The sequence below is a fragment of the Xenopus laevis genome, chromosome 9_10S (assembly GCF_017654675.1).
Source record: "Xenopus laevis strain J_2021 chromosome 9_10S, Xenopus_laevis_v10.1, whole genome shotgun sequence".
Lineage (NCBI taxonomy): Eukaryota > Metazoa > Chordata > Amphibia > Anura > Pipidae > Xenopus > Xenopus laevis.
The window spans coordinates 30,526,401-30,550,462 of NC_054388.1; the positions used below are offsets into that span (position 1 = coordinate 30,526,401).

The following is a 24,062-nucleotide window of genomic DNA, read 5'->3' on the forward strand; positions in this document are numbered from 1 at the left end:
AGCAATCAATCAACCAAACCAAAGTCTTTACTTTATATACTGTATATTTTTATATGCATGTTCAATAAAACTGGATCTTTGGGGTTATCATAAAAGGAAAATCGCCATTTAAAGGATAAGTAAACCTTTAAAATAAGTGAATGTAAAACAGATGAGGGGGCTATTCTAAGCACTTTTGTAATTTACATTCATTATTTATTTTGTTTTTTTTCCCAAGATATTAAGGGATACATGTACTGTTAATATGAATGAATTTTGATACAACAGCACCACCTGCTGGTCATTTTCTGACCAGTCTGACCACCAAGTAGTTAAGGAAGTTGTCAGGAGAAAGAAAGAAAGAGGCTGCTCTGATGTTCTTCTGCTTAGGAAATATGTGAGAAATGTTTCTAATGTTTTTCCTAAGCAGAAGAACATCAGAGCAGCCTCTTTCTTTCTCCTGATAACTTCCTTGACTACTTGGTGGTCAGACTGGTCAGAAAATGACCAGCAGGTGGTGCTGTTGGAACAAAATGTATTCATAATAACAGTACATGTATCTCTTAATATCATGGAATAAAAACAAAATAAATAATGAATGTAAATGACAAAAGTGCTTAGAATAACCCCCTCATCAACTTAACACTCACTTATTTTAAAGGTTTACTTAACCTTTAAGACTCTGTATTAAATGAAAATGGATTCTGTTGTGAAGAGATATTGGAGTAACTCTTTAATTTCCAGAATACAATAATTATATGGAATAGTCTAAAATATCCTTATTATTTTCAGGCTGATCTCCAGCTTCAGGAGCTCTCAAGGTCATTCTCTTCCTCCTCTTTAAATGGTAAGTTCAGTGGCCTTCAAAAAGATTATATAGCCATGTTTACTGACTAATACATGCAGAGCTTTATAATTCACCTACAAAGTGATACAAAGAGAGTATTGTCACCCTGGGATCCGGGCTTCTTAATCCTGGCAATCATGCGCAGGTTCAGTTGTGGACTATCCATTCATTTGGACCTCAAGGTGAATAGTTCAATGTTGTATGATATCCCCTGAGTCAGGGGATGCTACAGCCCTTGTCAATTGTAGATCTGTCAGTGATTCATGAAGGTAGGCATTGTTTAATATAAGATTTTCAAATATGATTTGGCAGACTTCCCCACTTCAGCAGGTCCATTTGTGGGTACAATAGGAATTATAGGTACATCAATAGATAGATGTACAGTACATAAAGCAGACATTCCACTTTCAGTTCACCTAGCAAATTACCTGGTCTTCCCTGTCTGGATTTAAAACTGGCCATACATACACAAATTTGGTTAGGCACATTGGCCAACTTTATGAATACATGCACTAGGCATGCATGTCATATATAGGGGTATTTATGACTAAAAATTTAATCTTCTAGTTGAGTGCATTAAAAATCAGCAGATGATGAAATTAGTTGGACAGATACAACTATTCAGTCTGAATGAATAAACCAATGGTACTTGGCTGCTGGTACTAGGGTGGCCAATGTTTGGCTACCATAAATTTAGTGTTCATCATCTCATCATTAATACCTTGTGTTATGCTTACATTGCAGATCTGGTTTGCCCAAGTCCAAGCAAAGGAGTGCCTTCACAGGGTTATCTCTTCCAGAGTAGCCCAGTACAGGACAATGATATTTTCGGCACTGCTGGACCTCTTACGTCATCAGATCTTGGATCTAAATCTCATCTACAAGCAATGGCTACAGGTATAGTACATAAAGCTGATTGAATAGGACGTGTGTTGGAAATGAAGAGTCGTTTGTTTACAGAGAATACAATTGGAAATAGCAGAGCTGTATTTTGGAGCACTCTGGTTAAAGGGTTTCCGAATAATAGATCCTATACTTGTATCACTACTTCTGTTTGAGTGAAGTTTTACTAGTTGTATTTCATGTTTTGTTTAACTCTATGATATGTTCTTTGGTCCAACACAAAAATCAAATGTCATTTGTCAATCCTCTGTTTAGGTTCTCCTATGGCAGCCAGCAGAACATGGCCTTCTTTTGAAACTGTATCAAATCCAGCTGTTCCTTACCCCTCTATTTATTCGATGCCAACCTCACAGTCCTATCCTCCTGCAGTTTTTAGTTCCATGCAGTCTGGCAACTACCTCTCTTCCCTTCCCCAGCACATGATGCCTTCATCTTCAGCAGGGCCTCTAAGTTCACCAAATACTGTCTTTCCGAATCTGATGGGAAGTCATCAAAATTCATTGCAGCACATGCTTAACAGTGGGATGGTGTCACAGAATATGAACAATGCAGTGTCTGCCCTAACATCTAGTGCCCAGTCAGTGACTCAGTGGTCTCACACTGCACCTATGTTCTCACTGGCAAATGTTTTATCTCTAGCAATGAGCATGGCACAAAATTTATTCCCAGTAGCATCTCCTTCAACTGCCCAGCCTCCAGGAATCCCTCCAGGAGGACCCTTGTTTCCGCAGGCAATATCTGGACCAATTCAATCTCAATCTACTCTAATGTACCCACAAAGCTATTCACAGCCTCAAAGTCCAGTTAAAGAGGGATCATCTGCTCTGGGTCAATGCCATTACATATATCCTTCCGGACCTGCACACTCTTCTGGAATTTTGCTACAGAACATGTCTGCCCAAAGTTTTCCCAGTGCAGGTGATACCTTCTCGCAGTCTTTCATTCAACAGGAGACACTGCCACAGAGTGGGGTGATTGACAACAACTTGCAGTCTACAAATATATCAGGATTTCATCTTCAACACCCACAACCGATCAAGGAAGGTCCACCTCCAGTTGTTACACCAGACCTGTCAAGGTTGCCACCAGTACTAGGAACCTTCAACGAAGTGTCTTCTACACCCCTTGGAAATCAGACCTCAGAGGCTACAGGATCTGTCGTGGGACAGACTATGAATAAACCTGTAAGCATTAGCTTTTAATACATGAGACATCACCAAAGGTAGACCGTGTTTAGTTTGCACATACGACAATGTGTACCTGTACAAGGTAGCATCTGATACTAGGTAGCCATTAAAATTGTCAAATAAATATGAGTACATATATACATATTTGGTTGGCTGCCGATATAAGTGTTGTTGTTAACTATGGACGTTATTTGCATATTGCAATAGCTTCTGGAGAAGCATTTTTTTCCAGTTGTATTATTTAGTATTAGTGTCCTATATATCTAAATGGCAGCTGATCTGTGCAACACACAGAGTTCCCATGTCCTTACTGCCTACGATAAGCAGACACCTTGCTACACTAGGGGGCAAAATCTATTTTTATTCGTACCTCAGGTTCAGGCATATTGTTTCATGAAAACTTGGTAGATATAGAAAACACTCTTCATTTTTTGTGGCAATGGCTTGCAGTGGAGTAACAAGATGTTACTGGGCCCCACAGCAAATTAATTTTAGGGCCCCCAATATATCCAAAGATTGTCCTGTTTTACCGATATATGTGGAAACCGCTCATTATTTGGGCTTCATGGGTCCCCCTACACCTCCTGGGCCCCCCTGCAGCTGCAGGGTCTGCTTCCTCTGTAGTTACGCCCCTGATGGCTTGGATTTGCAGTTGCACTTACTGGTCTGGCAATTGTTCAAAACACTAAATACTGCATGAGCGATAATTACCTGACTCGCAAGAGCAACTGTTGGTCCAGACAATTGCCCTAGAAATAAATGAGGGGCAATCCATGACAATAAAATCAAGTTATTTGCCATGACCTTAATGTAGCACAGAATTTGAACTAAAAATAGAAGCTTTTAATATCTTATAGCTGGGAAATCAGGCACATACAGATAAATAGAACACTTAGGTATGTGCCGGTATTCAAACATGTTCAATAAAGAGCAGTATGAAAGGGTCCTAAACACAGGGGCATGTTATTGTTCATTTGACACACATTTAGCTGGATTACCCATGGAAGGATTATGATAGTTCTAGTTCTACCGTACCCATTACTTATGTGACAACTGCAGAGACTGTGCTTCCTCATCAGTGTAATCAGCATGTTTCCACAATGACATAGTATGCACTCTGTACCTAATTGCTCCAGGAACCAATGGCATTTAAAGCTAGTGATCACTAAAAACAGTGATTCTTGTATACAAACCAAATGCCTGCTACAGTTGAAAAATATCAATATTTATAGAAAGGAAACCTGTTATTTCTCAGCTCAACTATGCTACCAGTCCTTTCTGCTGTTAGAGCTCACGTGTCCAAACTGCCTTTTTAGAGCATGGGTCAAACTACTAGGACATTACTTTTTGGTGACTATATAAGGGTAAATGCACATTGGGGGTTTCTAGATGCATCTAGGCCCAAATCACAAGTTGCAGCCATATTTGATGAATGCAGGCAGCATATAAAAAGAGGAAAAGATCATGGCAGTGGGCCACATTTAATGCAAATAAAGTAATTTTATGTCCTATATTGCCACACTGCAGATGGTTTAACACTGTGTAAGATCATGTGTGTATAAGTGTTTAAGGAAGATACCATAACCATACCAACTAGTTTTTCATAAATCTTTATAACCATTGATATATATATGATAGATCTTCAGCCCCCTCTGTCCTGTAGCCTTTATCATTTCTGGATTTGCAGCTTTAGGCCATTCCATTGTGCCATTGCCATTTGCAGTGCCTGTGTGTTGACCAGTAACCGCTGTCTCCTTTGTATATAAAATAAACAGATGTGAGTGAGTAGCCTTACAGCACACAAGTCAGCCTCCAGTGATAAGTGAAAATCAATAATAAGAAATAAGAAAACTATGGGTAGGCATACTAGGATCCTAGTATACTGTAGCTGCAGATGGTCTTATTCTGGCATGTGATATGTTATTTACTAGGTGGCTTTTGTGGGGCACCTCTCCTTCATTTTGTTATATCTATAAAAAAGATCTCATCTTGTTATAGCTACAGTCTCTTACTTTGTATGCTTTAATTTCTCCAGTTACTCCATTCACCACTGTGTATGCCCAGATCAACTGCGCTACAAGCACCATAATTGTGGCTAAGAACATGTTTACATAGAACCAACTGAAAATAATAATACTAATGATAATAAGAGAAAATTAGCCCTTTCCTTACTCATTCATCCTTCAAATGTTATGTCATCAAACCAATAAGAAATGAGTGTCGTTCTGACCTAAACGAGTCATCACATTGAAAAGGCTTGGCTTTGGTATTTACCAAACATGTATCATGCACTTTATAGCTTTGCATAGCTAATTCATTATATTTAAATATATATGAGTTTGCTTTATAGCTAGATTGAAATGCAGGATGACTAATAAGGACATGACTTAGGATGACTTATGTGTGGGAAATAGATTGAAGCACTTATCTAATAAACTGAATAATGATATTATAATGTTTATATTTTTTTGCAGATCACTTTTACAGTTTACATAGTATTAGCAATATAGAAACATATGTTATGATATAAAATGTATGCTGTATCTCACTAACAGCCAGGAACCTGGCAATTAACAACATAAATAATAATAATAATAATAGGCCAGATTAAGGAATATTTATTATAACAATAAGTGCCTTCGTATAGCAGTGTCTCTATTGTAACGTATAAATGGCAGCTAATGACATTAACACAAAACAGAATGAGTGCAATGATAGTGAGTTATTAGTTGCAATTATATTATCCATTTATTCTTTATTATTTAATATCCAGATATCGCCTGGCAGACAGGGTTAAATAAAATAATGCTTGAATTCCCAAATATTGGGTTTACGGGAAAAGTGGGCGATTGGCTTTGCTGCGAGTAAAGGATGTGCTGCCTGTGCTGCTATAATTTAGGGGTTTAAAGGGAATTACTTTGGATAATGCAGAGTATTTATATAGGAAATGTCTGTGTGTTTGTCTTCATTTATGTTCTTAGGAAATGTCAAGGCATCTCATGGCAGACCAAAACTAGATTGTAAGCTTCACTGGGAAGTGGATGTTTATGTGTTTACAAGTTCCACACTATGTTTTGCCTTATTATCTCTTTTAAAACAAGGATCTAGGTGATGTATTCTTAAAGGGAATATAATTCCATGGATATTCCACATATTACATTGACAGCAAAATATAAGGGAATACCTTATTGCTTGGGTGATGTATTGTATATTTTCAAACACTACAGAAAGAAGAAATAAGGAGAAAAGAAAAATAATATGTAAAAAGGCCACAGAGGATGGAAGAGGCAGCCCAACTAATGCAAAGCAGATCAGGGTGCGCATTACTAGTGCAGAGACTGTAATCACACTCTTTTCACACTAAGAGCACAAGTTCTGATTTTACCATTTTAATTTTGATTCTTAAAAATACCAGGAGCAGCTATTTGCCTTCCCTGGTAACTGAGCACTTCCCCCCATGAGGTGAGTTTCTCAACTCACCTCATGGCAACAGCACCTCTGGGTGCATCTGCTGTGGGATGCAAAAATCATGGTCATTAGAGTCCCATGAACTTAAAGGGACAGTTCAGTGTAAAAATAAAAACTGGGCAAATAGATAGGCTGTGCAAAATTAAAAAATGATTCTAATATAGTTAGTTAGCCATAAACGTAATCTATAAAGGCTGGAGTGACTGGATGTCTAACATAATAGCCAGGACACTATTTCCTGCTTTTCAGCTCTCTAACTCTGAGTTAGTCCGCGACTTTAAGAGGGGCCACATGGGACATAACTGTTCAGGGAGTTTGCAATTGATCCTTAGCATGCAGGTCAGATTCAAAAGCAAACAGTTATGACCCATGTGGCCCCCCATCAAGTCACTGATTGGTTACTGCCTGGTAATCAATCAGTGGAAACCAAGAGAGCTGCAAAACAGGAGGTAATGTTCTAGCTATTATGTTAGACATCCAGTCACTCCAACCTTTATTAATTAACATTTTTGGCTAACTATATTAGAAACATTTTTATTCATCTATTTACCCAGTTTTTATTTTTATACTAAACAATTCCTTTAAAGGTGGTGCCCATCCCAATATTTAGCTCTGTACCCTGCACCGCTTTTAAAATATAGAATAAGGTGCTAATTGTAGCACTGCCAGACGCAAAAGAAGCCTTTGCTCTTGCAAACATATCAACACATATTATTTAGGATTCACCCAGTCATTGACAGTAACAGGCCCATTAAAAGCTGTCAGTTATTTGTACCGAAAACCTAAATGACCCACTTGATTAAAATGCATAGTTCATCACCTGAACTCCTCTAATGTCTGCTCAAAGCAGTAGTGCAGGGAGCACATCAGGGGGCAGGGCGGGGGTGGAACTGGTCCAAGATGCACCTGGATCCCGTATGGTTGGCGTCTCTACTACTGTTTTTTATATTTGCACCTAGCCCCAGAGGTTATTCATTTATATTTTTCTGTCTATGATAACGGACCAAATTTAGCAAAGTCACAGCATGATGTACAGCTGACAAACAAAGAATGTAAGCTCACTTGAGCAGGGAATTGCAATGACAGTATATTTGTTTGGGGTTTTATGTGGCCTTTCAGTTGTTAAAAGTCTTAAATATTGGAATATAAACTTAGATAATATGATATTTAAGTCAGATAAACACATATGTATATGTCTATAAAATAATGTTTCTTGGAGGGCCAACCCCATAGATACACTGACCACAGTTTTACTGGGATTGTAGCAAAACATGCTTTTTAATGTGTCATGGTGGTAATATACTCCCAGATCTCAAAGGTCAATGGTCTTTATAATGTAACAGTGGCATATATTCAGATCCTTGATTTTACTTATGGAATTATGTGTAAGTAAGCATTATTAGAGGAAAAGATATTACACAAACTATGAAATTGATTGTGATTGTTTCCTTCCATTGGTCAACAAAGGCAGCCATTTTGAATGTGAAGTCATTGTGACACTCATATCTAGCTGATTACAAATGAAGTTACATTTTTGGATTAACTTTTATAAATAAAATATAAAAAATAAGACCGTTTTGGCCTGTGTTTTATATTGTACATAAAAAAAGGAGCCTATGATATGTCATAGCTATTTAATTAAAGCAGCAGTTCCTTTTTCTGTGATGATATAGTGAAGTTGCTATTCCTGCATTGGTTTCACATTTACAGTTTTCCTTGGTTATCATTATTCCTTGGAATGCTTTAGTTATGATTTAAGTATGTCCTCAATTTGACCACTTTCTAAAATGGCTGCCTTTCCTCGTATGTTAAACAAATGTTTAGAAGAAATTTTATGTTAAGGAAATATTGAAAAAAATTGATTGAAAAGACATAAAGGAACTGCTGGTTTAATTGTAATAGTACACGGGCGGGTCGGTTATAACACCTGTGTAAAATATCCAGTCATCCTCCAGCTCTTCTAAGATACATTTCCTTGCCTATCTTTTAGGAAAGTCTGAAGTTGCAGTTTAGAGGAGTTTGAGGGTTCTGGATGTTAGGCGGAGGTTGTGTGGTTGGAGTGGGGCCAGAAGAGCTGAAAATTAAAGCAGGTTTACAAAAAAAGAGCTGGTAGAAAGACAGTTCCCACTAAATCTGCAAATATAACACCATAGGGCACTTATGGGGTGTGGGAGGTGCAAAAAACAGACACAAAGCACCATTTTATTGCCAAAATGAACATACCTCCCTGTGCATTTCATCTGAATTAGAATGAAAATATGTGTGCCTGTCTTTGTATCTAGTGCTGCTTACGCCTGCCAGTGGTGAATACAGTACTAGCAGACATGGGCAGGGGTGTAACTACAGAGGAAGCAGACCCTGCAGCTGCAGGAGGGCACAGGAGGTATAGGCATGAGGTCATAAAATTTCAATGGATATTGGTAAAACAAGTCAACCTCTAGACATTTTGGGGACCTGGAAACATGTAGTTACTGTATACCACTGGACATGGGTATCATTTGGCACACTTTTTCCCTCCATTGAGGAGACACAAGGAAGAAGCATCTGTACTTCATCTGTAGCTCTGTACAGGGTTCTTTTGCAGCTGGATCTTGTGCCAGATTTTTAATCTAGGTACAACACAACTACCTAGTGTAAGGCATTGTTTTTAGTGGACTTAATAAAGTCTATATTTTGAGTGACATCCTGCACAGAGTGTCCTGGAGTGTGCAGCCGTGGAATGTGTTACTTCCCACAAGAACATTGTTGGTGAAATTTATATCCATTCCACAGCAAGAGCATTAGTATGGTTGGGCGCTGATACTGGAGTTGACTCCCAGTCAGCATTCCAGTTTATCCCAGATGTGTACAGTTTGGTGGAGTGAATAGCCCTGTGCAGGTCAGTCAAGTTCTTCCACTACCATATCAGCAAATTAATTTAGTATGGACCTCACATTGTGCATGGGGACAATATTGTTCCAGAACAGTAAAGGACTACTGCACATTCCATAAGAAAGAATGTCATTGTATGATGTGGTGTTATACTCTATCCCTATGAAATTACATTACAATCCCAGACTTGTTCATTATACTGCAGATTGTAAGATCATTTCAGGAAAAATGGTTTCCACTCTCCAGAGTCCAATGGCAGTGACACACGCTAAGATTTGGGGAGATTAGTTGCCCAGTGACAAATCTCCTCTTCTTCAGGTGACTAATCTCCCCAAACTGACTTCCTGCCCGCTACAATGTAAATCGCTGGCAGGATGGCACTCTGATCGCTTCATTTTCCGAAGTTGCCCGAAGTTTCCTTGTGAGGCAACTTTGGACGACTTTGGAAAACAAAGCATTCCGAGTGCCATCCCGCTGGAGATTTACATTTTAGCCGGCGGGAAGATAGTTCAGGGAGATTAGTCGTCCGAAGAAGAGGAGATTTGCCGCTGGGCAGTCCCCCTAATCTTAAAATGATTAGGCAATAGAGCCATTTGACTCAAGTCTGCAATCTGATTTGAAATAAAATAACCTACGTGTGTGAGGCACGCTTAGCGTGTCTCGCTGCCCTTACATCACTCCAACCAACCTCTCACATGATTATGTTGGGCATGTGTGCGGTTGCTTGGCCATAAAAAGTACAGTCTTCGGACATATGGTTATTCTAAGTGTTTTAACTGAGGACTGAGGATTTTTAAAGGGGCATCCGGATATCTTCGACCAAGAATGTGTCTGAATATGTATTCTTGGCTATGGTAATGTATGGTTGTTTCAGCGTAATTTAGACATTTCAGAGGGGAGAAGTTTGTGTGCTGAATATTCGAATAAGTTGAAGTGTCAAGAAAAGAATATAAAAGAAAACATCATTTGATGCCCCCCCAACTTCTCAGAACATACTGTATGCAAGCCCATCACTATTTATTATGAATTAGAAATTGCATCCATTGTAAGAAAGGACAGCAATACTTACAAACAGATCTGTGTTGTGACAATATTTAAAATGCAAGTTGTTGTTTTTTTTAATATAAGCAGCACTATATTACATTTTGTTAAAAAAAATGAAATAGTATTTATTGTCAGTTGACATATTTTTATCATGAGCGCCGATTGTCGGAAAATGTGCCTGATGGGATCCCATGAAGAATGTATTCAACAAAACTACAATGGGCGCTGAATACGCTGAATGTTTATATTGTAGCATATAACGGTGCCCCACCAAGTATATTTGAGAGTTTGTTGCATGTTTGAGAACCTAATCACCAACCACTGATTCTGTTATAGTGATTATAATAGTCTTTGTCAACCAAATCTCTTGGAAAAGATTTTGGGCAAATTACCAAAAATGGATCTCTACAACACAGCTGTACCCAAGTAATTGCACAGAACTAACAGTCATGATCTTTTTGGCTAATTTATGTGTCCCTTTTTCAAGGTGCAATCCATAACTAGTGAAAGTGGTTCACCATCACCCATATCCCTGTCTAAACCTCTGCCATCAGCTGCCTTAGCCAATGGTAAGTTCCTTTTTCAGTGTCTTTCTCCTCTTTTATTGCTATATGATGTTGACAAATGATATTTATACTGGGGAACTATACTCTTGAACACTGCAGGTCACTATAAAAAAAGTAAAATCACATAAAATAGTGATTGTTTCATATAAATAAAACTTTTCCGACAATATGTGCCTTTGGCTAATCCCATAAAGAAACACTGCCATATTAAGTACCAAAGTTTTCCTTCTGAATCTATAGTTATCCTTAAAGGAATAGTTCAGTGTGAAAATAAAAACTGTGTAAATAGATAGGCTGTGCAAAATAAAAAATGTTTCTAATATAGTTAGTTAGCCAAAAATGTAATATATAAAGGCTGGAGTGAACAGATGTCTAATAAAACAGTCAGAATCCAACTTCCTGCTTTTCAGCTCTATAACTCTGAGCTAGTCAGCGACTTGAAGGGGGGCCACATGGTACATTTCTGTTCAGTGAGTTTGCAATTGATCCTCAGCATTCAGCTCAGATTCAAAAGCAACAGATATGACCCATGTGGCCCCCCTTCAAGTCTCTGATTTGTTACTGCCTGGTAGCCAGGGTAACCAGTCAGTGTAAACCAAGAGAGCTGAAAAGCAGGAAGTAGTGTCCTGACTGACTTGTTATACTTCAAATCTTTCCAGCCTTTATATATTACATTTTTGGCTAACTAACTATATTAGAAACATTTTTTATTTTGCACAGGCTATCTATTTACCCAGTTTTTATTTTTACACTGAACAATTCCTTTAAAGGACTGATAACCCTTGACTAGGACTGCCATGGTTGGGGGGCCTGTTGGATGGTTGTTATGCCACTGCTTGAAAACCTGCAGAAAAAAAGCATAGGACTGCTAGTGGTTATCCCTGATAAACTAGGACCAAAAAAGTCTACCATTGTGTACACTTTTGGCTAGTGCAGTAACCCATGGCCTAGGGACTATAGTTGCCCAATGAGTAGGTGCCTGGAACAAGGAAGTATTCCATTAATTGTGGGTGGTGACCTAGTAAGGTACAGGGCAAGGTGATCATTCAACCTGATACCAAACAAAGCAAAGTTGTGGCAGATATTTTTCCATATGAATTTCTTCCATTCCATTCCACAGGTCCCTCTTCCAAAAGTTTTACCTCAGTTCCATCCCTGACAGATCTTTGCCTTAAACTCACATGTATAATAGTAAACATGTTTTGTATGCATTTAACAGAATGAAAGTGAACACAAGAAACAGTTTTTGCTTACAGCACTTTCCTGTTATCAAAATGTAATAAATCATGTCTGCCAACAGTGAAGGACCTTGCCATTGTGACTGCTTCTAATATCTACTAGATCAACACTAAATTGTATGTACAGTAGAAGAAGAAGACTCCAAGAAGAATCAACATTGACGTTTTCTTTACAAAATAATATTAAATAGGTAGCTTTGGGGGCAAATTTACTTACCTTCGAAGTTGCGCCAGCGTGGCTTCGCCGCACTTCACCAGGGCGACCCTAATTCACTAAAATCCAAAGTTGCGCTCAGGGAGGTGAAAGTTGCTCTAGCGTTAATTCGTCAAGCAAAGTGAAGTTACGCTATCGATGCCTAATTTGCATCAAGCTTCGTAAAATAAAATACAGTTGTTATTTTGCCCTATATATGTGCCCACTGTATAGTTTAGGTGCCATATGTTAGGAAATGTAGGGGGGAAGGATGGTACCCCCAAAAAAATGTACGATTTTTTTCAGCCTATCACCCTTAAAAAAGTTGGACTTAGAAAAAATTTCAACTTATTTTAAAGCAAGCCCTATCTACTCTATTGCACTTCACCTGGTCTGAGTTGGCAAATGCAAGTCTGGTGCAAGAGGTAACCAGTGGCGGAACTACCGGGGGAGCAGGGGGTGCGATTGGGCCAGGGCCTGCACCCCCTCAGGGCCCCCCGGCAGCTCCCGCACTGTCAATTTCTGCCCGCAGCGGCCGATTCCAGCCAGATAATCTAGTACGGAGGGGGGCGGGGGGGCGGCTGCACAACCCGCGCCAGGTCCCGCCCCCCTCCAGTTACATTATTGGAGGTAATGTTCAGCAAAATGCGCGAGTTAGTGAATTAGCATACTTAAGTCCCTTCGCCACTTCGCCTGATGTAAGGGTGCGAAGTAGCACTAGAGTAGGTCCACTTCGCTAGCGAATTTACACCACCACCCATTAGTAAATCGGCGAAGTAACGAAATGACGTCGCACTAGCGTTAGCCGATTTGCGCTTTAGAGAATTTGCCCCTTGGCATATGGACATGGTGGACAGAGGCAACACCAGTGTTTTTTTCCAAAGGGATATTATCTAATGATGATAATTATGTTAGCATCACTAAAAACAGCCATGGTGTTTTTTTTTTGTTTTGTTTTTTAAGCCAGCATTATTTGGGGTTTGTATTCCAAGGTAAAGTCTGTTAGATGGAAGACATTTTTACTAGCTATATAGCTGTCCTTCTGTCCTCCTTGTTTGGACCCTTGCTTGTCTTTGAATGTTGATACTAGTCACCGGCTTGACCCTCGTCCTAGATGCAAACCATGTTAATTACCACTTCCTAAACTTTTGGTCTGGATACTGATAATGTCTTATCCTGCCTACTTTAACCTTGCTTGGCTGCATATGCCTCTTGCTCCCCCACTCTCTTACATGTTTGGTTGACTGAGGGTAATTAGCTTGTCATCTGTGAACAACAACAGTTTTAGAGCTCCCCATATTTGTGAAGAAATTAGACAACCTCTGCTGTAGTATAATTTTGAAGGAATCAATGTACATCTGCCATGGGTCAGGACATGACTTCATTAGATGCGGCTCACCCTGTAGCAAACCTTTTTGAAAGCATTAGTCAAGAGGTTGTAGGATCTAGATTCTAAAGACACAGCAAGCACAACTTTTTTAAATAATCCAACATCTTTCAGCTCTTCTGGAAATGTTTCTGATTGCTTACCTTCCATGTATTCCTGTTCCAATTCACTACAAATCCTTATATATTTGAGCTTCAGGTTTTTAACTCATGCTAGGGTGATTTTGAGGTTTTATAAACTAATGGTTGATTCTGTTCCATTTGCAACATTTGTAGTTTTCTTCTGAGACCTGAAACTGCTTATGCTAACATGTATAGCAACTCCCTTTTAATATATAACATGCCTTATGGAAACAGTAGTATTTCAGGAGTGACATAAAGTTTATTGGATTAACAGATAATATGTAATATGCATCATAACAAAATTAGACAGGTGCATAAATGTGGGCACCCCAACAGAGATATTACATCAATACTCAGTTGAGCCTCCTTTTGCAAATGTAACAACCTCTAGACGCCTCATATAGCCTTTGATGAGTGTCTGGATGGCGGTATTTTTGACCATTCGTCCATACAAAATCTCTCCATTTCAGTTAAATTTGATGGCTGCCGAGCATGGACAACCTGTTTGAAATCATCCCATAGATTTTCCATGATATTCAGGTCAGGGGACTGTGAGGGCCATTCCAGATTATTGTACTTCTCCCTCTGTATAAATACCTTTGTAGATTTTGAATTATGTTTAGAGTCATTGTCGTGTTGGAATAGCCAACCCCTGCGTAACTTCAACTTTGTGACTGACGCTTGAACATTATCCTGAAGAATTTGTTGATATTGGGTTGAATTCATCTGACCCTGAACTTTAACAAAGGGCCCCAGTCCCTGAACTAGCCACACAGCCCCACAGCATGATGGAACCTCCACCAAATTTGACAGTAGGTAGCAGGTGTTTTTCTTGGAATGCGGTGTTCTTTTTCTGCCATGCAAATAACTAAATGTTTGTCTCATCAGTCCAAAGCACTTTGTTCCAAAATGACTGTGGCTTGTCTAAATGAGCTTTTGCATACAACAAGCGACTATTTGTGGCATGAGTGCAGAAAGGGCTTATTTCGCATCACCTTGCCATACAGATGTTCTTTGTGCAAATTGCGCTGAATAGTAGAACTATGTAGAGATACACCATCTGCAGCAAGATGTTCTTGCAGGTCTTTGGAGATGATATTTGGGTTGTCTGTAACCATTCTCACAATCCTCCGCATATGCCGCTTCTGTATTTTTCTAGGCCTTCCAGACCTGGGTTTTACAGCAACTGTGCCTGTGGCCTTCCATTTCCTGATAACATTCCTTACAGTTGAAACTGACAGTTTAAACCTCTGAGATAGCTTTTTGTAGCCTTCCCCTAAACCACAATACTGAACAATCTTTGTTTTCAGATCTTTAGAGAGTTGCTTTGAGGATCCCATGCTGTCACTCTTTAGAGGAGAGTCAAACAGAAACACAACTTGCAATTAGCCACCTTAAATACCTTTTCTCATGATTGGACACAAAATATTTATTATGCCAAATAAGCATAGCTTTACGAGATTCATGTTACACACACTTAGTCATAGGCCTATAGTGTAAGGCTATGCTTATTTGACATAATAAATATTTTACTGCCTGGTGGAAGATTGCTTTTTTGAGTGCCTGCTCTACAAATTTTTAGTTTGGACTGCTCCCTTGCTAAAGGCTCAGGGTGGTGCACCTGTGCCTCTTCCATTGCTTGGTGAGTTACTGCTTGTTGTTGGACTACCATTCCTGTTCTACTTGAGAAAAAAGAAATGCCTTGCAGACAACTCTCCTGCTTTTAAGAAGTTATTTAGTTAATTTGGCCGTTCCAGATGTCTTTTCTTAGTTCCTTCATATCCATAAATAACCTCTATTTGAGGACAGTACAAGACTGAATTCCAAACCCTAGCAGCTGAGGCTGCTGGAACATCTTCTTCATTTGTAGAGAATTGGAGAAAAAAAACATTTCTCTTTTCCTAGCTACCCATAGAGATATACTGTATAATACAGAACTAAGTTACAACCTTGAGAGTCTCAGCTTATGTTAACCTCTTTCCACAGAAGTCCAATCAAAGGTTGTAGGAAGATTCCAAGTCACAACCTCAAAAGATCTGCATGAAAGCAGCCCTGAATGCAGTGTAAACAGCAGCCCTGAAACTTCCAAGAGATCAGAGGCAAGGTCATCAGATACTACTTCTGACATGTATGAGACAGCTTCTTCAGATACAGACATCAGTACAGATAATGCAACAGAGGGAAACGGCTTCTCAGAGCCTGAGATGTTCTCATCATGTAGTATGGACACAATAAACAAAGACAATTGCACACATGATACTGATTCTGAATCGGAAGCTTTAAGTCAGGAGAGGTTTGGTGGTTTTCAAAATGACAGTGCTAGACCGACTCCTGTGAGCACAATTACTGATACAGACAACTGCCCGTGTGTGCTTAACATTAATAGAGCCCCAGAAAGTGATTTGGGGGATCAAGTCAATTCAGGGGTACAGTCTCACAGTATTGTGAATGGAGACTCTACACTAGACAACAGAATGACAGTAGTGGGTGATGGGCAAGGCAGTGATTCTGTATCTTTTAGTGGAGAGGAGAATGCAGAGAAGACACCTCAACAGATTTCAACAGTGCAAGTCTATCTGCACTACACAAGAGGAATCGTGTACCTCAGCAGTGATGACACAGAGAGTGAGGATGAAGAAATATTTGAGGAACTACAACAGCTTCGACAGAAGTAAGTCTCTATCTTACATTCTATCACCTGTAGCAACTGTTTTCCAGCCAGGATTCCATTTCTAACACTGAGTCTTGGATGGTGGGAGCTAACTACTATTGCTGACTGCTGACTACAGTGTTTTAGGGTCTACTTGTAGAAACAGCAGAGGAGGCAATAGCAAATGGCCTACAGATACTGGTTTCAATAAAATAACATTTATACAGGTATTAGAAAGTTGCTTTGGATTAAGTTTGCTTTCTTTATGTACAATTTATTAATTTAAGTTAAAACCTCCTTAAATAGCGGTTGTGTCTTGGATCATAGATATTGGTCTTGTCTGAAAACTGAGCAATGTAATCAACCCATAAAATGTGTCTCCGTGAAAGAATATGCACCCAACCGAACCATTTGTTTCTGGTCTCTTTTGCAGACATATGTCTGAAGTGCAGTTGTTACAGGCCCTGCAGAAAAAGGAGATTGAAGAACTATATTACCGGATGGGCAAAGTGCCTCCCCCTGGCATTGTGTCTCCAGCTGCTATGTTATCTAGCAGACAGAGGCGCCTGTCTAAGGGGAGTTTTAATCCATCGAGGAGGAATAGTCTGCAGAGGCTTGAGTTTATGCCAGCAACTGGTAAGTAACTATCACTAGCTGTCATTGTGTACTATTGTGACTGCACATTCACACACTTAGGGTCAGGGATGGGACCTTGTCTTCCTAAAGACTGGTCTGGGTCTATTTTTGCTGCTAAATCTCTTAAAACCCCTTCATGCACCTTCCTGTAATCTCAATTTTCTTTAAAAATAGAGATTACAGGAATTACAATCTTTCAGCCTGTACCACTGATTCAGGGAGAGAATTCCACATCTTCACAGCTCTCCCTGTAAAAAACCCCTTCCGAATATTTAGGCGGAACCTTCTTTCTTCAGATGGAAAGACCTACTGGTAAATAAAGCATTAGAGAGATTATTATATGATCCCCTTATATATTATACATAGTTATCATATCACCACTTAAGCACCTCTTCTTTAGCGTGAACAACCTCATCTTGGCCAGTCTTTCCGCAAAGCTAGATTTTCCATAACTTTTACCAGCTTAGTTGCCCTTCTTTGTACCCTCTCTAATACAATAATGTCCTGTTTGAGTGATGGAGACCAAACCTGTACGGCATATTCTAGATGGGGCCTTACCAGTGCTCTATACAGTGAATGACCCCTTCCTGCCTTGAATCTATGCCCCTTTTAATACAGCTCAAGACCTTATTTGCCCTTGATGCTGCTGACTGGCATTGCTTGCTACAACCAAGTTTATCATCTACAAGGACTCCAATGTCCTTTTCCATTATGGATTTGCCTAGTGAAGTCCCATTAAGGGTATAGGTGGCTTGGATATTTTTACATCCCAGGTGCATGACTTTACATTTATCAACATTGAATCTCATTTGCCAATTAGATCCTGTTGCAAGGATGCCACATCTTGGATGGAATTAATTGGGCTGGATAGTTTTGTCCCATCTGCAAACACTGATACATTACTTACAATAAGCTCCCCTTAAGTCATTAACGAACAAGTTAAATAAAAGTGGACCCAATACCGAGCCATGAGGGACCCCACTAAGAACCTGTACCATAGTCCTGTATCATACTGTCCCAAGTGTGATGAGTATAATGTGTCCCTTTTTCACTATCTATGGACTTGTCCAAAGATCAGTATATTTTGGAAGGAAGTTACCAGTTTTCTAAACATTAATCTGAAAATAAAAATTAAATTATTTCCAGGTTTTGCTTTGTTGCTTCTAGATGATAGTAGGCTCTCTTCAAATTTTAATATAGAATTTAAGTCCCAAGAAAATAAAATATTGACAATTTTATTTTTGGCTTCCTCCAGAAAGGCTTTATTTAACTGTTGGCTACAAAATGAGTCTCCCTCATTGACAGACACAATGGCTTATATGAACCAGCTTAGTTGGCAGGAAGCTTTATTAGTAAAAACTAAAGGAAATAATTCCAAAGAATCATTTAGACTTATATGGTCTCCTTACTTTGAGTTCTGTGACTCCAATACCAGAAGTCAAATATCTCAGTTTCTTCAATTGTAAAATGTTCATAGGGGGGTTATCTGACATTCCCAAGACAATGGGCTTTTTCTTTCTTCTTTTAAGAATGTCTATGCCTCCAATGGCTTAGTTAGTGATAGTTAGTTCTTGTTACTTTCTATTTTATTTTACATATTACTTCATTGTAAGTTATACATTCTGAATAATATGTCATTGTATTAATCTTCTTATTCTGCATACTATTTGTTATCATATTGATTTTTATGGTTTATTGTGAAAACCAAATAAAATATTTCAAATCCAAAAAAAAAAAAAGAAAAAAAAGAAACTGTACCCGATCCTGTAACCAGTTTCCTATCCATGTGCAAACGACTTAATTAAGCCCAACAGACCTTAGTTTAGAAAGCATTCGTTTGTGGGCACGGTATCAAACGCTTTGGCAAAATCCAAATAGATCACATCTACTGCCCCCCCCACTGTCCAGCATCTTACTTACCTCTTCATAAAAAGCAATCAAATTTGTCTGACATGACCTATCCTTTATAAAGCCACGCTGATTGCTGCTCATAATAATGCCATTCACTAGGACAACATTTTGAATGTGATCCCTTAACAAGCCTTCAAATAATTTGCCCACCACAGATGTCAAACTGACATCTGACGAGGCTGAGATCATATCCCTTTTTAAATAATAAAGTAAAAATATTGTATTTTTTGTCATCCATGATAAATGAGCAAAAGCCTTTAAATTGAAGTCATTGGGAATCGTGCAGCATAATTGCATAATCCAAATCTCTCTCTATGCCCTTAGACCCAAACAAAAATAGTTAATAAAAAATATGCTGATAAAACAGTACAATAGTTGGTGAATCTGAACACATTTATATTGCAGGTTTCATTAGGAAGAATTCACTTGGAGGGAGCAGCACAGGTTCCCAAGAGCAGCGTTTAAACAAAGGTGCAACCTTTTCTGGAGAGATGACCAGAATGGTAAGGAAGACATTGTAATACTGCAGTTATAGCGAATTATAACATTGGGCTACCCTAGACCATTATAAAATGTGGTGCCTGTAGCCTATGTGACTTTTATAGATGTCATTCATATAGAGTCATTTATAGATATTTCTGAACTACTAGCCTTGCACAATAACTAATCAAGAATCAACTGTGTAAAACATATGAATAATAAATATAGTGCAGTCATTTAATCCATCACACGCATACACCTCCTAAATCGTACATTTTGTCCTCTGTAGGTGTGTTAGTTTGACCTACTTTTTTTTAATAAATGTATATTCCCATCATTAAGGCTTTATTATAGGTGGGATGGAATCACATTGCTGAGGTATAGTGTAAGCTTCAAGCTGCAGTTTAATTGACTGATGTTCTCTTGGATAAGAGCCACTGTGATAAAAGAAGTATGGAGAAACACTTAGGAAAGGTTGCCCTTCTACATTAATTTTGACAATAAATGCGGTAGGGCTGTGTGGCTCACCTTTTACTCAAGGATGTTATCCATCAAATGTATTTTACTGTGCTGGATTCCTACAAAGTTTGCCTAGGCCTTAAAGGATAAGGGAACCCTGATCTACTGGAGAGTACGTACACCCCACCCAGTGAATCCAACCACTAAATTGGTCTTACTACTTGGGAAAATCTCTCAGGTGGAGCTTACAGACAATTAAAGAAATACATTTACAGTCACATAATCAAAGGTCCCTGTCATAAACACTATGGTCACTATGGTCCATTTTTATCAGAAGCCAATTAATCTTTCAAAATGTGGTAGGAAACTTGTGTACCCAGAGGAAACCAACCCAGCCCCGGATTTACAATAACTGCTCCCCTATCTACCACCCCAGTACACCTGTGGTAGTCATCTGTCCTTGCTCACGTATGTGCAATTGTTTCCTCCTTGGTCCCGGGAATTAGCACACAAAACAACAGTGTCCTGCTTGCCCATTCCCCAGTGCTCCGAAAAACAAAATGCGCCTGGGTGGCATGCCACCCATAAATTCTCACCTCCCTAGGCCCGGACCTTTGTGGCCTTCCCACAAATCAGGCCATGAACCCACCAAAGGATAACATACAAACCCCATGCAGATAGTGCCCTGGCTGGAGCCAAACCAAGGAACCCAACAATGCTGCACACTGCATGACCATGCAGTCCAAGTTACAGCCACATTTGTTTTAACTTTTTACTTAATGAAGTGTAAATATCTATAGCTGTCTAACTGGATTCTTTGGACCTTCCTTCACTGGTTTTCTTGCATGTCATTGTTATTTTGTCATAATCTTGCGCTATATATGGTTAGTTGGTCCACTGCATGGAAATTGTATGGAAGTTGTACAGCAGTAGTATACATCCTATTGCAGCAGTATAGACTAATTATTACTAAGGAAGAGTATTACGGGAAGGGGGAATAAAAGATTAAAGCTCAGAGTGGTTTAATTAAAGGAGGTCTGGAATGAGGAGGTGACCATTGTGTAATAATCATTATGTTAACATTTATATTCCTATTTTACTCTACTGAGCATTATTTGTTCACATTTCTGCCTAGGCAACTACTGGAAGCTGTAGCAGCGAGGCAAGTGAACAGGATGAAAAAGTAAAGGTAATTTGTCTATAATGTGTGCTAAATTAGAGGTTGAACTGAACACAGACGCCTTCCATATGCTTTACTGCATAAACTAAAAAATGAAAAACTTGGGTTACTGACTGTTGAATGTGTAGTTCCCCTTAAATTTACAATTCGCTACCAGTGTTTTGTATGTCAGCAGACCACATTGTAGTAGCACCAGGGAGAAGGTGCGGCAACTTACATTATTTGTCTTTCACCCCCTGCTCTACTGGGTGGAAAAAAGTGGGTTTAAAAGAGGTGGTTCCTAGAGGGATTGCCTTGGGCAGATTACTTACAATTTTACTCTTTAGTTTTCCTACTCTGCCTATTTTCAGCCTGATTGTTGGGGTTATTGACCTTGGCAGGCTAAACCAGACTAGACTGTTTCATTGAATCAAATTTTGATGGTTAATAAATTTACTTTTTTCCCTTAGTAAATACTCGAAGCAACAAAACACTTGAAGAGAAATAAAAACCGGACTACCTCAGAGGACTGGCCTTGTGTCGTTTCTGTCTATAGTGGCGCTAAAGCTTTTGCTAAATAAAATCTCCTGCTTGCCAGGAGCTAAACTGGGTGGCCTTGGATGTAGATACCGCTTACTATTGACAAATGACGTTCTGCTGGAGAACTTGAAGAAATTTCATGGCATGGTCCATAGCTACCATAGAGACTGTTACTACCATGGAATCTGCTTACAGATGGGATCCTTTAAAAGAATTGGTGCTGCCTAACATGTACCATGCTCTCAAAGCCACGGAAGAGTTATTTTTAGGTTGCCAGTTGGCTAAAGCATGAATGTTCATGACAAGATATAGTAAGAGCAGGTTGCTGGTTTCAGCAGAAGTTCTCATGATCATGCACTTTGCACTTCTTTAGAAGAATACCTGGAAAGTCTTCTTCCAATTTTTTTTGCTATTATTCTCCCCTTATGTAAAGCTGCCAATTATTTTGAATGTTTAAATGTGAATTAGCCATAGAACTATGACATTTGTAGTATGCTTTGTGTGCAGCACTACACAAGTCTTATAACCTTTATCTGAATGAATTCATCCGGAGCTCACAGTTTGTAAAGCTACCAGAGATATCCTTCAAAAACGCGTCACATCCGTGGAGCCGCCAGTGGAGTTTAAATATCTTAAACTTCAACCACACATGCAAAGCTATAGAGTATGAACCTAATTTCCCAGTCTGATATTCTTATCATCTCATTCACGTTGCACAAAGCACATATACAAACTGGAGTTTTGACAGAAGCCACAAGTTACAACAGATTTGATGCTTACGGGTATCTCAAAGTAATAAATAGCTTTAGCCACAGATCCTTGTGGTGTTCTACAGAGGCAAACAAATCATGGGCAATTGAAACACTGTATAGGTGAGAGTATCCATTACACCTATGGGTAATGAATAACTAACATTTGGCCTCTTGATATTGCTGAATGCTGCGATTCTTTATCGAGGTGCGCATCTATGAATTTATGCATGACAAGAACAATAACCACATATCTATAAAGCAGGTTTGAATATTCCAGGGTGAGATGTTAAATAATCAGCCCTAATATTTGACAGATTACCTATGTTGTAGGTCATTATTTGGTAATGGCATATGTAGTGTATATCTGGACTAATTTCTAATCAGCTGACAAGCATATTTTAGGATATCCTGCCAACCATTAACATTTAGTTGTGTATATGCTGTTCTATTAGCTTCTTTAAGGTTTGGGTTCACCTTTGTCCTCAGCCCTGGTGACACACTTCTTGACACAGGTTTCAGCCTAGTCTGAGCCAGGCCTTTGGGAATTCTGGGTAATGTAGTCTGTCCTACATGTAGATGCACCTATGTTTGGGGTAGAGCTTTAGAGAAATACAAAAGCTGGTAAAACAAATACATATACCCCAGTTGACCTAGTGAGGGATGATTCTAAATCAATAAACCCCAAAAAGCATGGAGCTTCCATGGATGGAGTGAGCTAGGCAAATTGTTACAGCAAGGGATCATGGTCTGTCCTGAATTTTAACCTTCACATACTCCCTTAGCCAAAGGGACTAAATAAAAAACTGAACTGTTTATATCTGTGAGTATATACCAAATCAATAAAAAAAGGAAAAGTTAAGAATATGCCTAATGTGGGGTTGCATACATTTAGACATATTCCTGCACATTTTCCTATGAAAGTGTTATAATGTATGCGGATGGTGGGGTTGTCAGCCCCCTCCTCTCCCCGCCTTCAAAACTAATTTAATCTAAAACACAAGTGTTGCATGCATTGTTTTTAATTTAGATGATTTATGTGAACCAATGCATTATATAACCACTTAAAAGTCAATCAACTATTTAAATGCATCAATTGGAAGTGATATTGCCCTTGCAGTTTTTTTTTTTTTTTAGAAATTTGTCATTATCACTTTAAAAGAGAATTAAAAGGTCAATAACTTGGTGGAGGGTGCAGTGATTATAATTGCTTACCTCAGACCCCTTCACTGGAAATGAACCGCCCCAGGGCTCTGCGTATTTGACTTTTCACATTTAAGTTTCTATTTTACTGTACTGCACATTCCCACCCCAGCCACAAGGGATTCCTAGGACAACCGAGAAGAGAAGGTGGTGGAGCAAATAGTAACCTGGCTCCTTTTATTTTTATTCAGTGATGAGGAGCACCGTTCCCCCTCCTTCCCCCAAGATGTACCCTTTCCTTCTCCTTTAGAAAGGTGCCTGGTACTAACCTTACATATTAAAACTAACCGCCCTTTCCCATATCTCCCCTGTCACTCATTTATGCTGAAATATTGCTTGGGATTGCAGCAAAGACCCAGTTGGCTGAAGGACTGATGTATGTATGGTTCCAGAGTAATTGGTCTTTGTCCCACCCCCAAGCAAAGATGAAGAGGCAGCTCAGGTTAGTGACGGGACACAAGGGGGCAAAT

General features: G+C 39.1%; 1 protein-coding gene across 1 annotated transcript in view; it reads left to right on the plus strand.

The window, feature by feature from the left end:
• wnk4.S (WNK lysine deficient protein kinase 4 S homeolog) overlaps positions 1 to 23,575 on the plus strand; it is a 134,571-nt gene extending 110,996 nt beyond the window's left edge. The window contains exons 13-21 of the mRNA XM_018238356.2: positions 772 to 826; positions 1,571 to 1,723; positions 1,985 to 2,913; positions 10,787 to 10,868; positions 15,792 to 16,476; positions 16,889 to 17,091; positions 19,408 to 19,505; positions 21,077 to 21,130; positions 21,571 to 23,575. Coding sequence (XP_018093845.1) covers positions 772 to 826; positions 1,571 to 1,723; positions 1,985 to 2,913; positions 10,787 to 10,868; positions 15,792 to 16,476; positions 16,889 to 17,091; positions 19,408 to 19,505; positions 21,077 to 21,130; positions 21,571 to 21,573 — 2,262 coding nt within the window. The 3' untranslated portion in view covers positions 21,574 to 23,575. The remainder of the gene's footprint in view (positions 1 to 771; positions 827 to 1,570; positions 1,724 to 1,984; positions 2,914 to 10,786; positions 10,869 to 15,791; positions 16,477 to 16,888; positions 17,092 to 19,407; positions 19,506 to 21,076; positions 21,131 to 21,570) is intronic.
• The last annotated feature ends 487 nt before the right edge of the window (positions 23,576 to 24,062 follow it).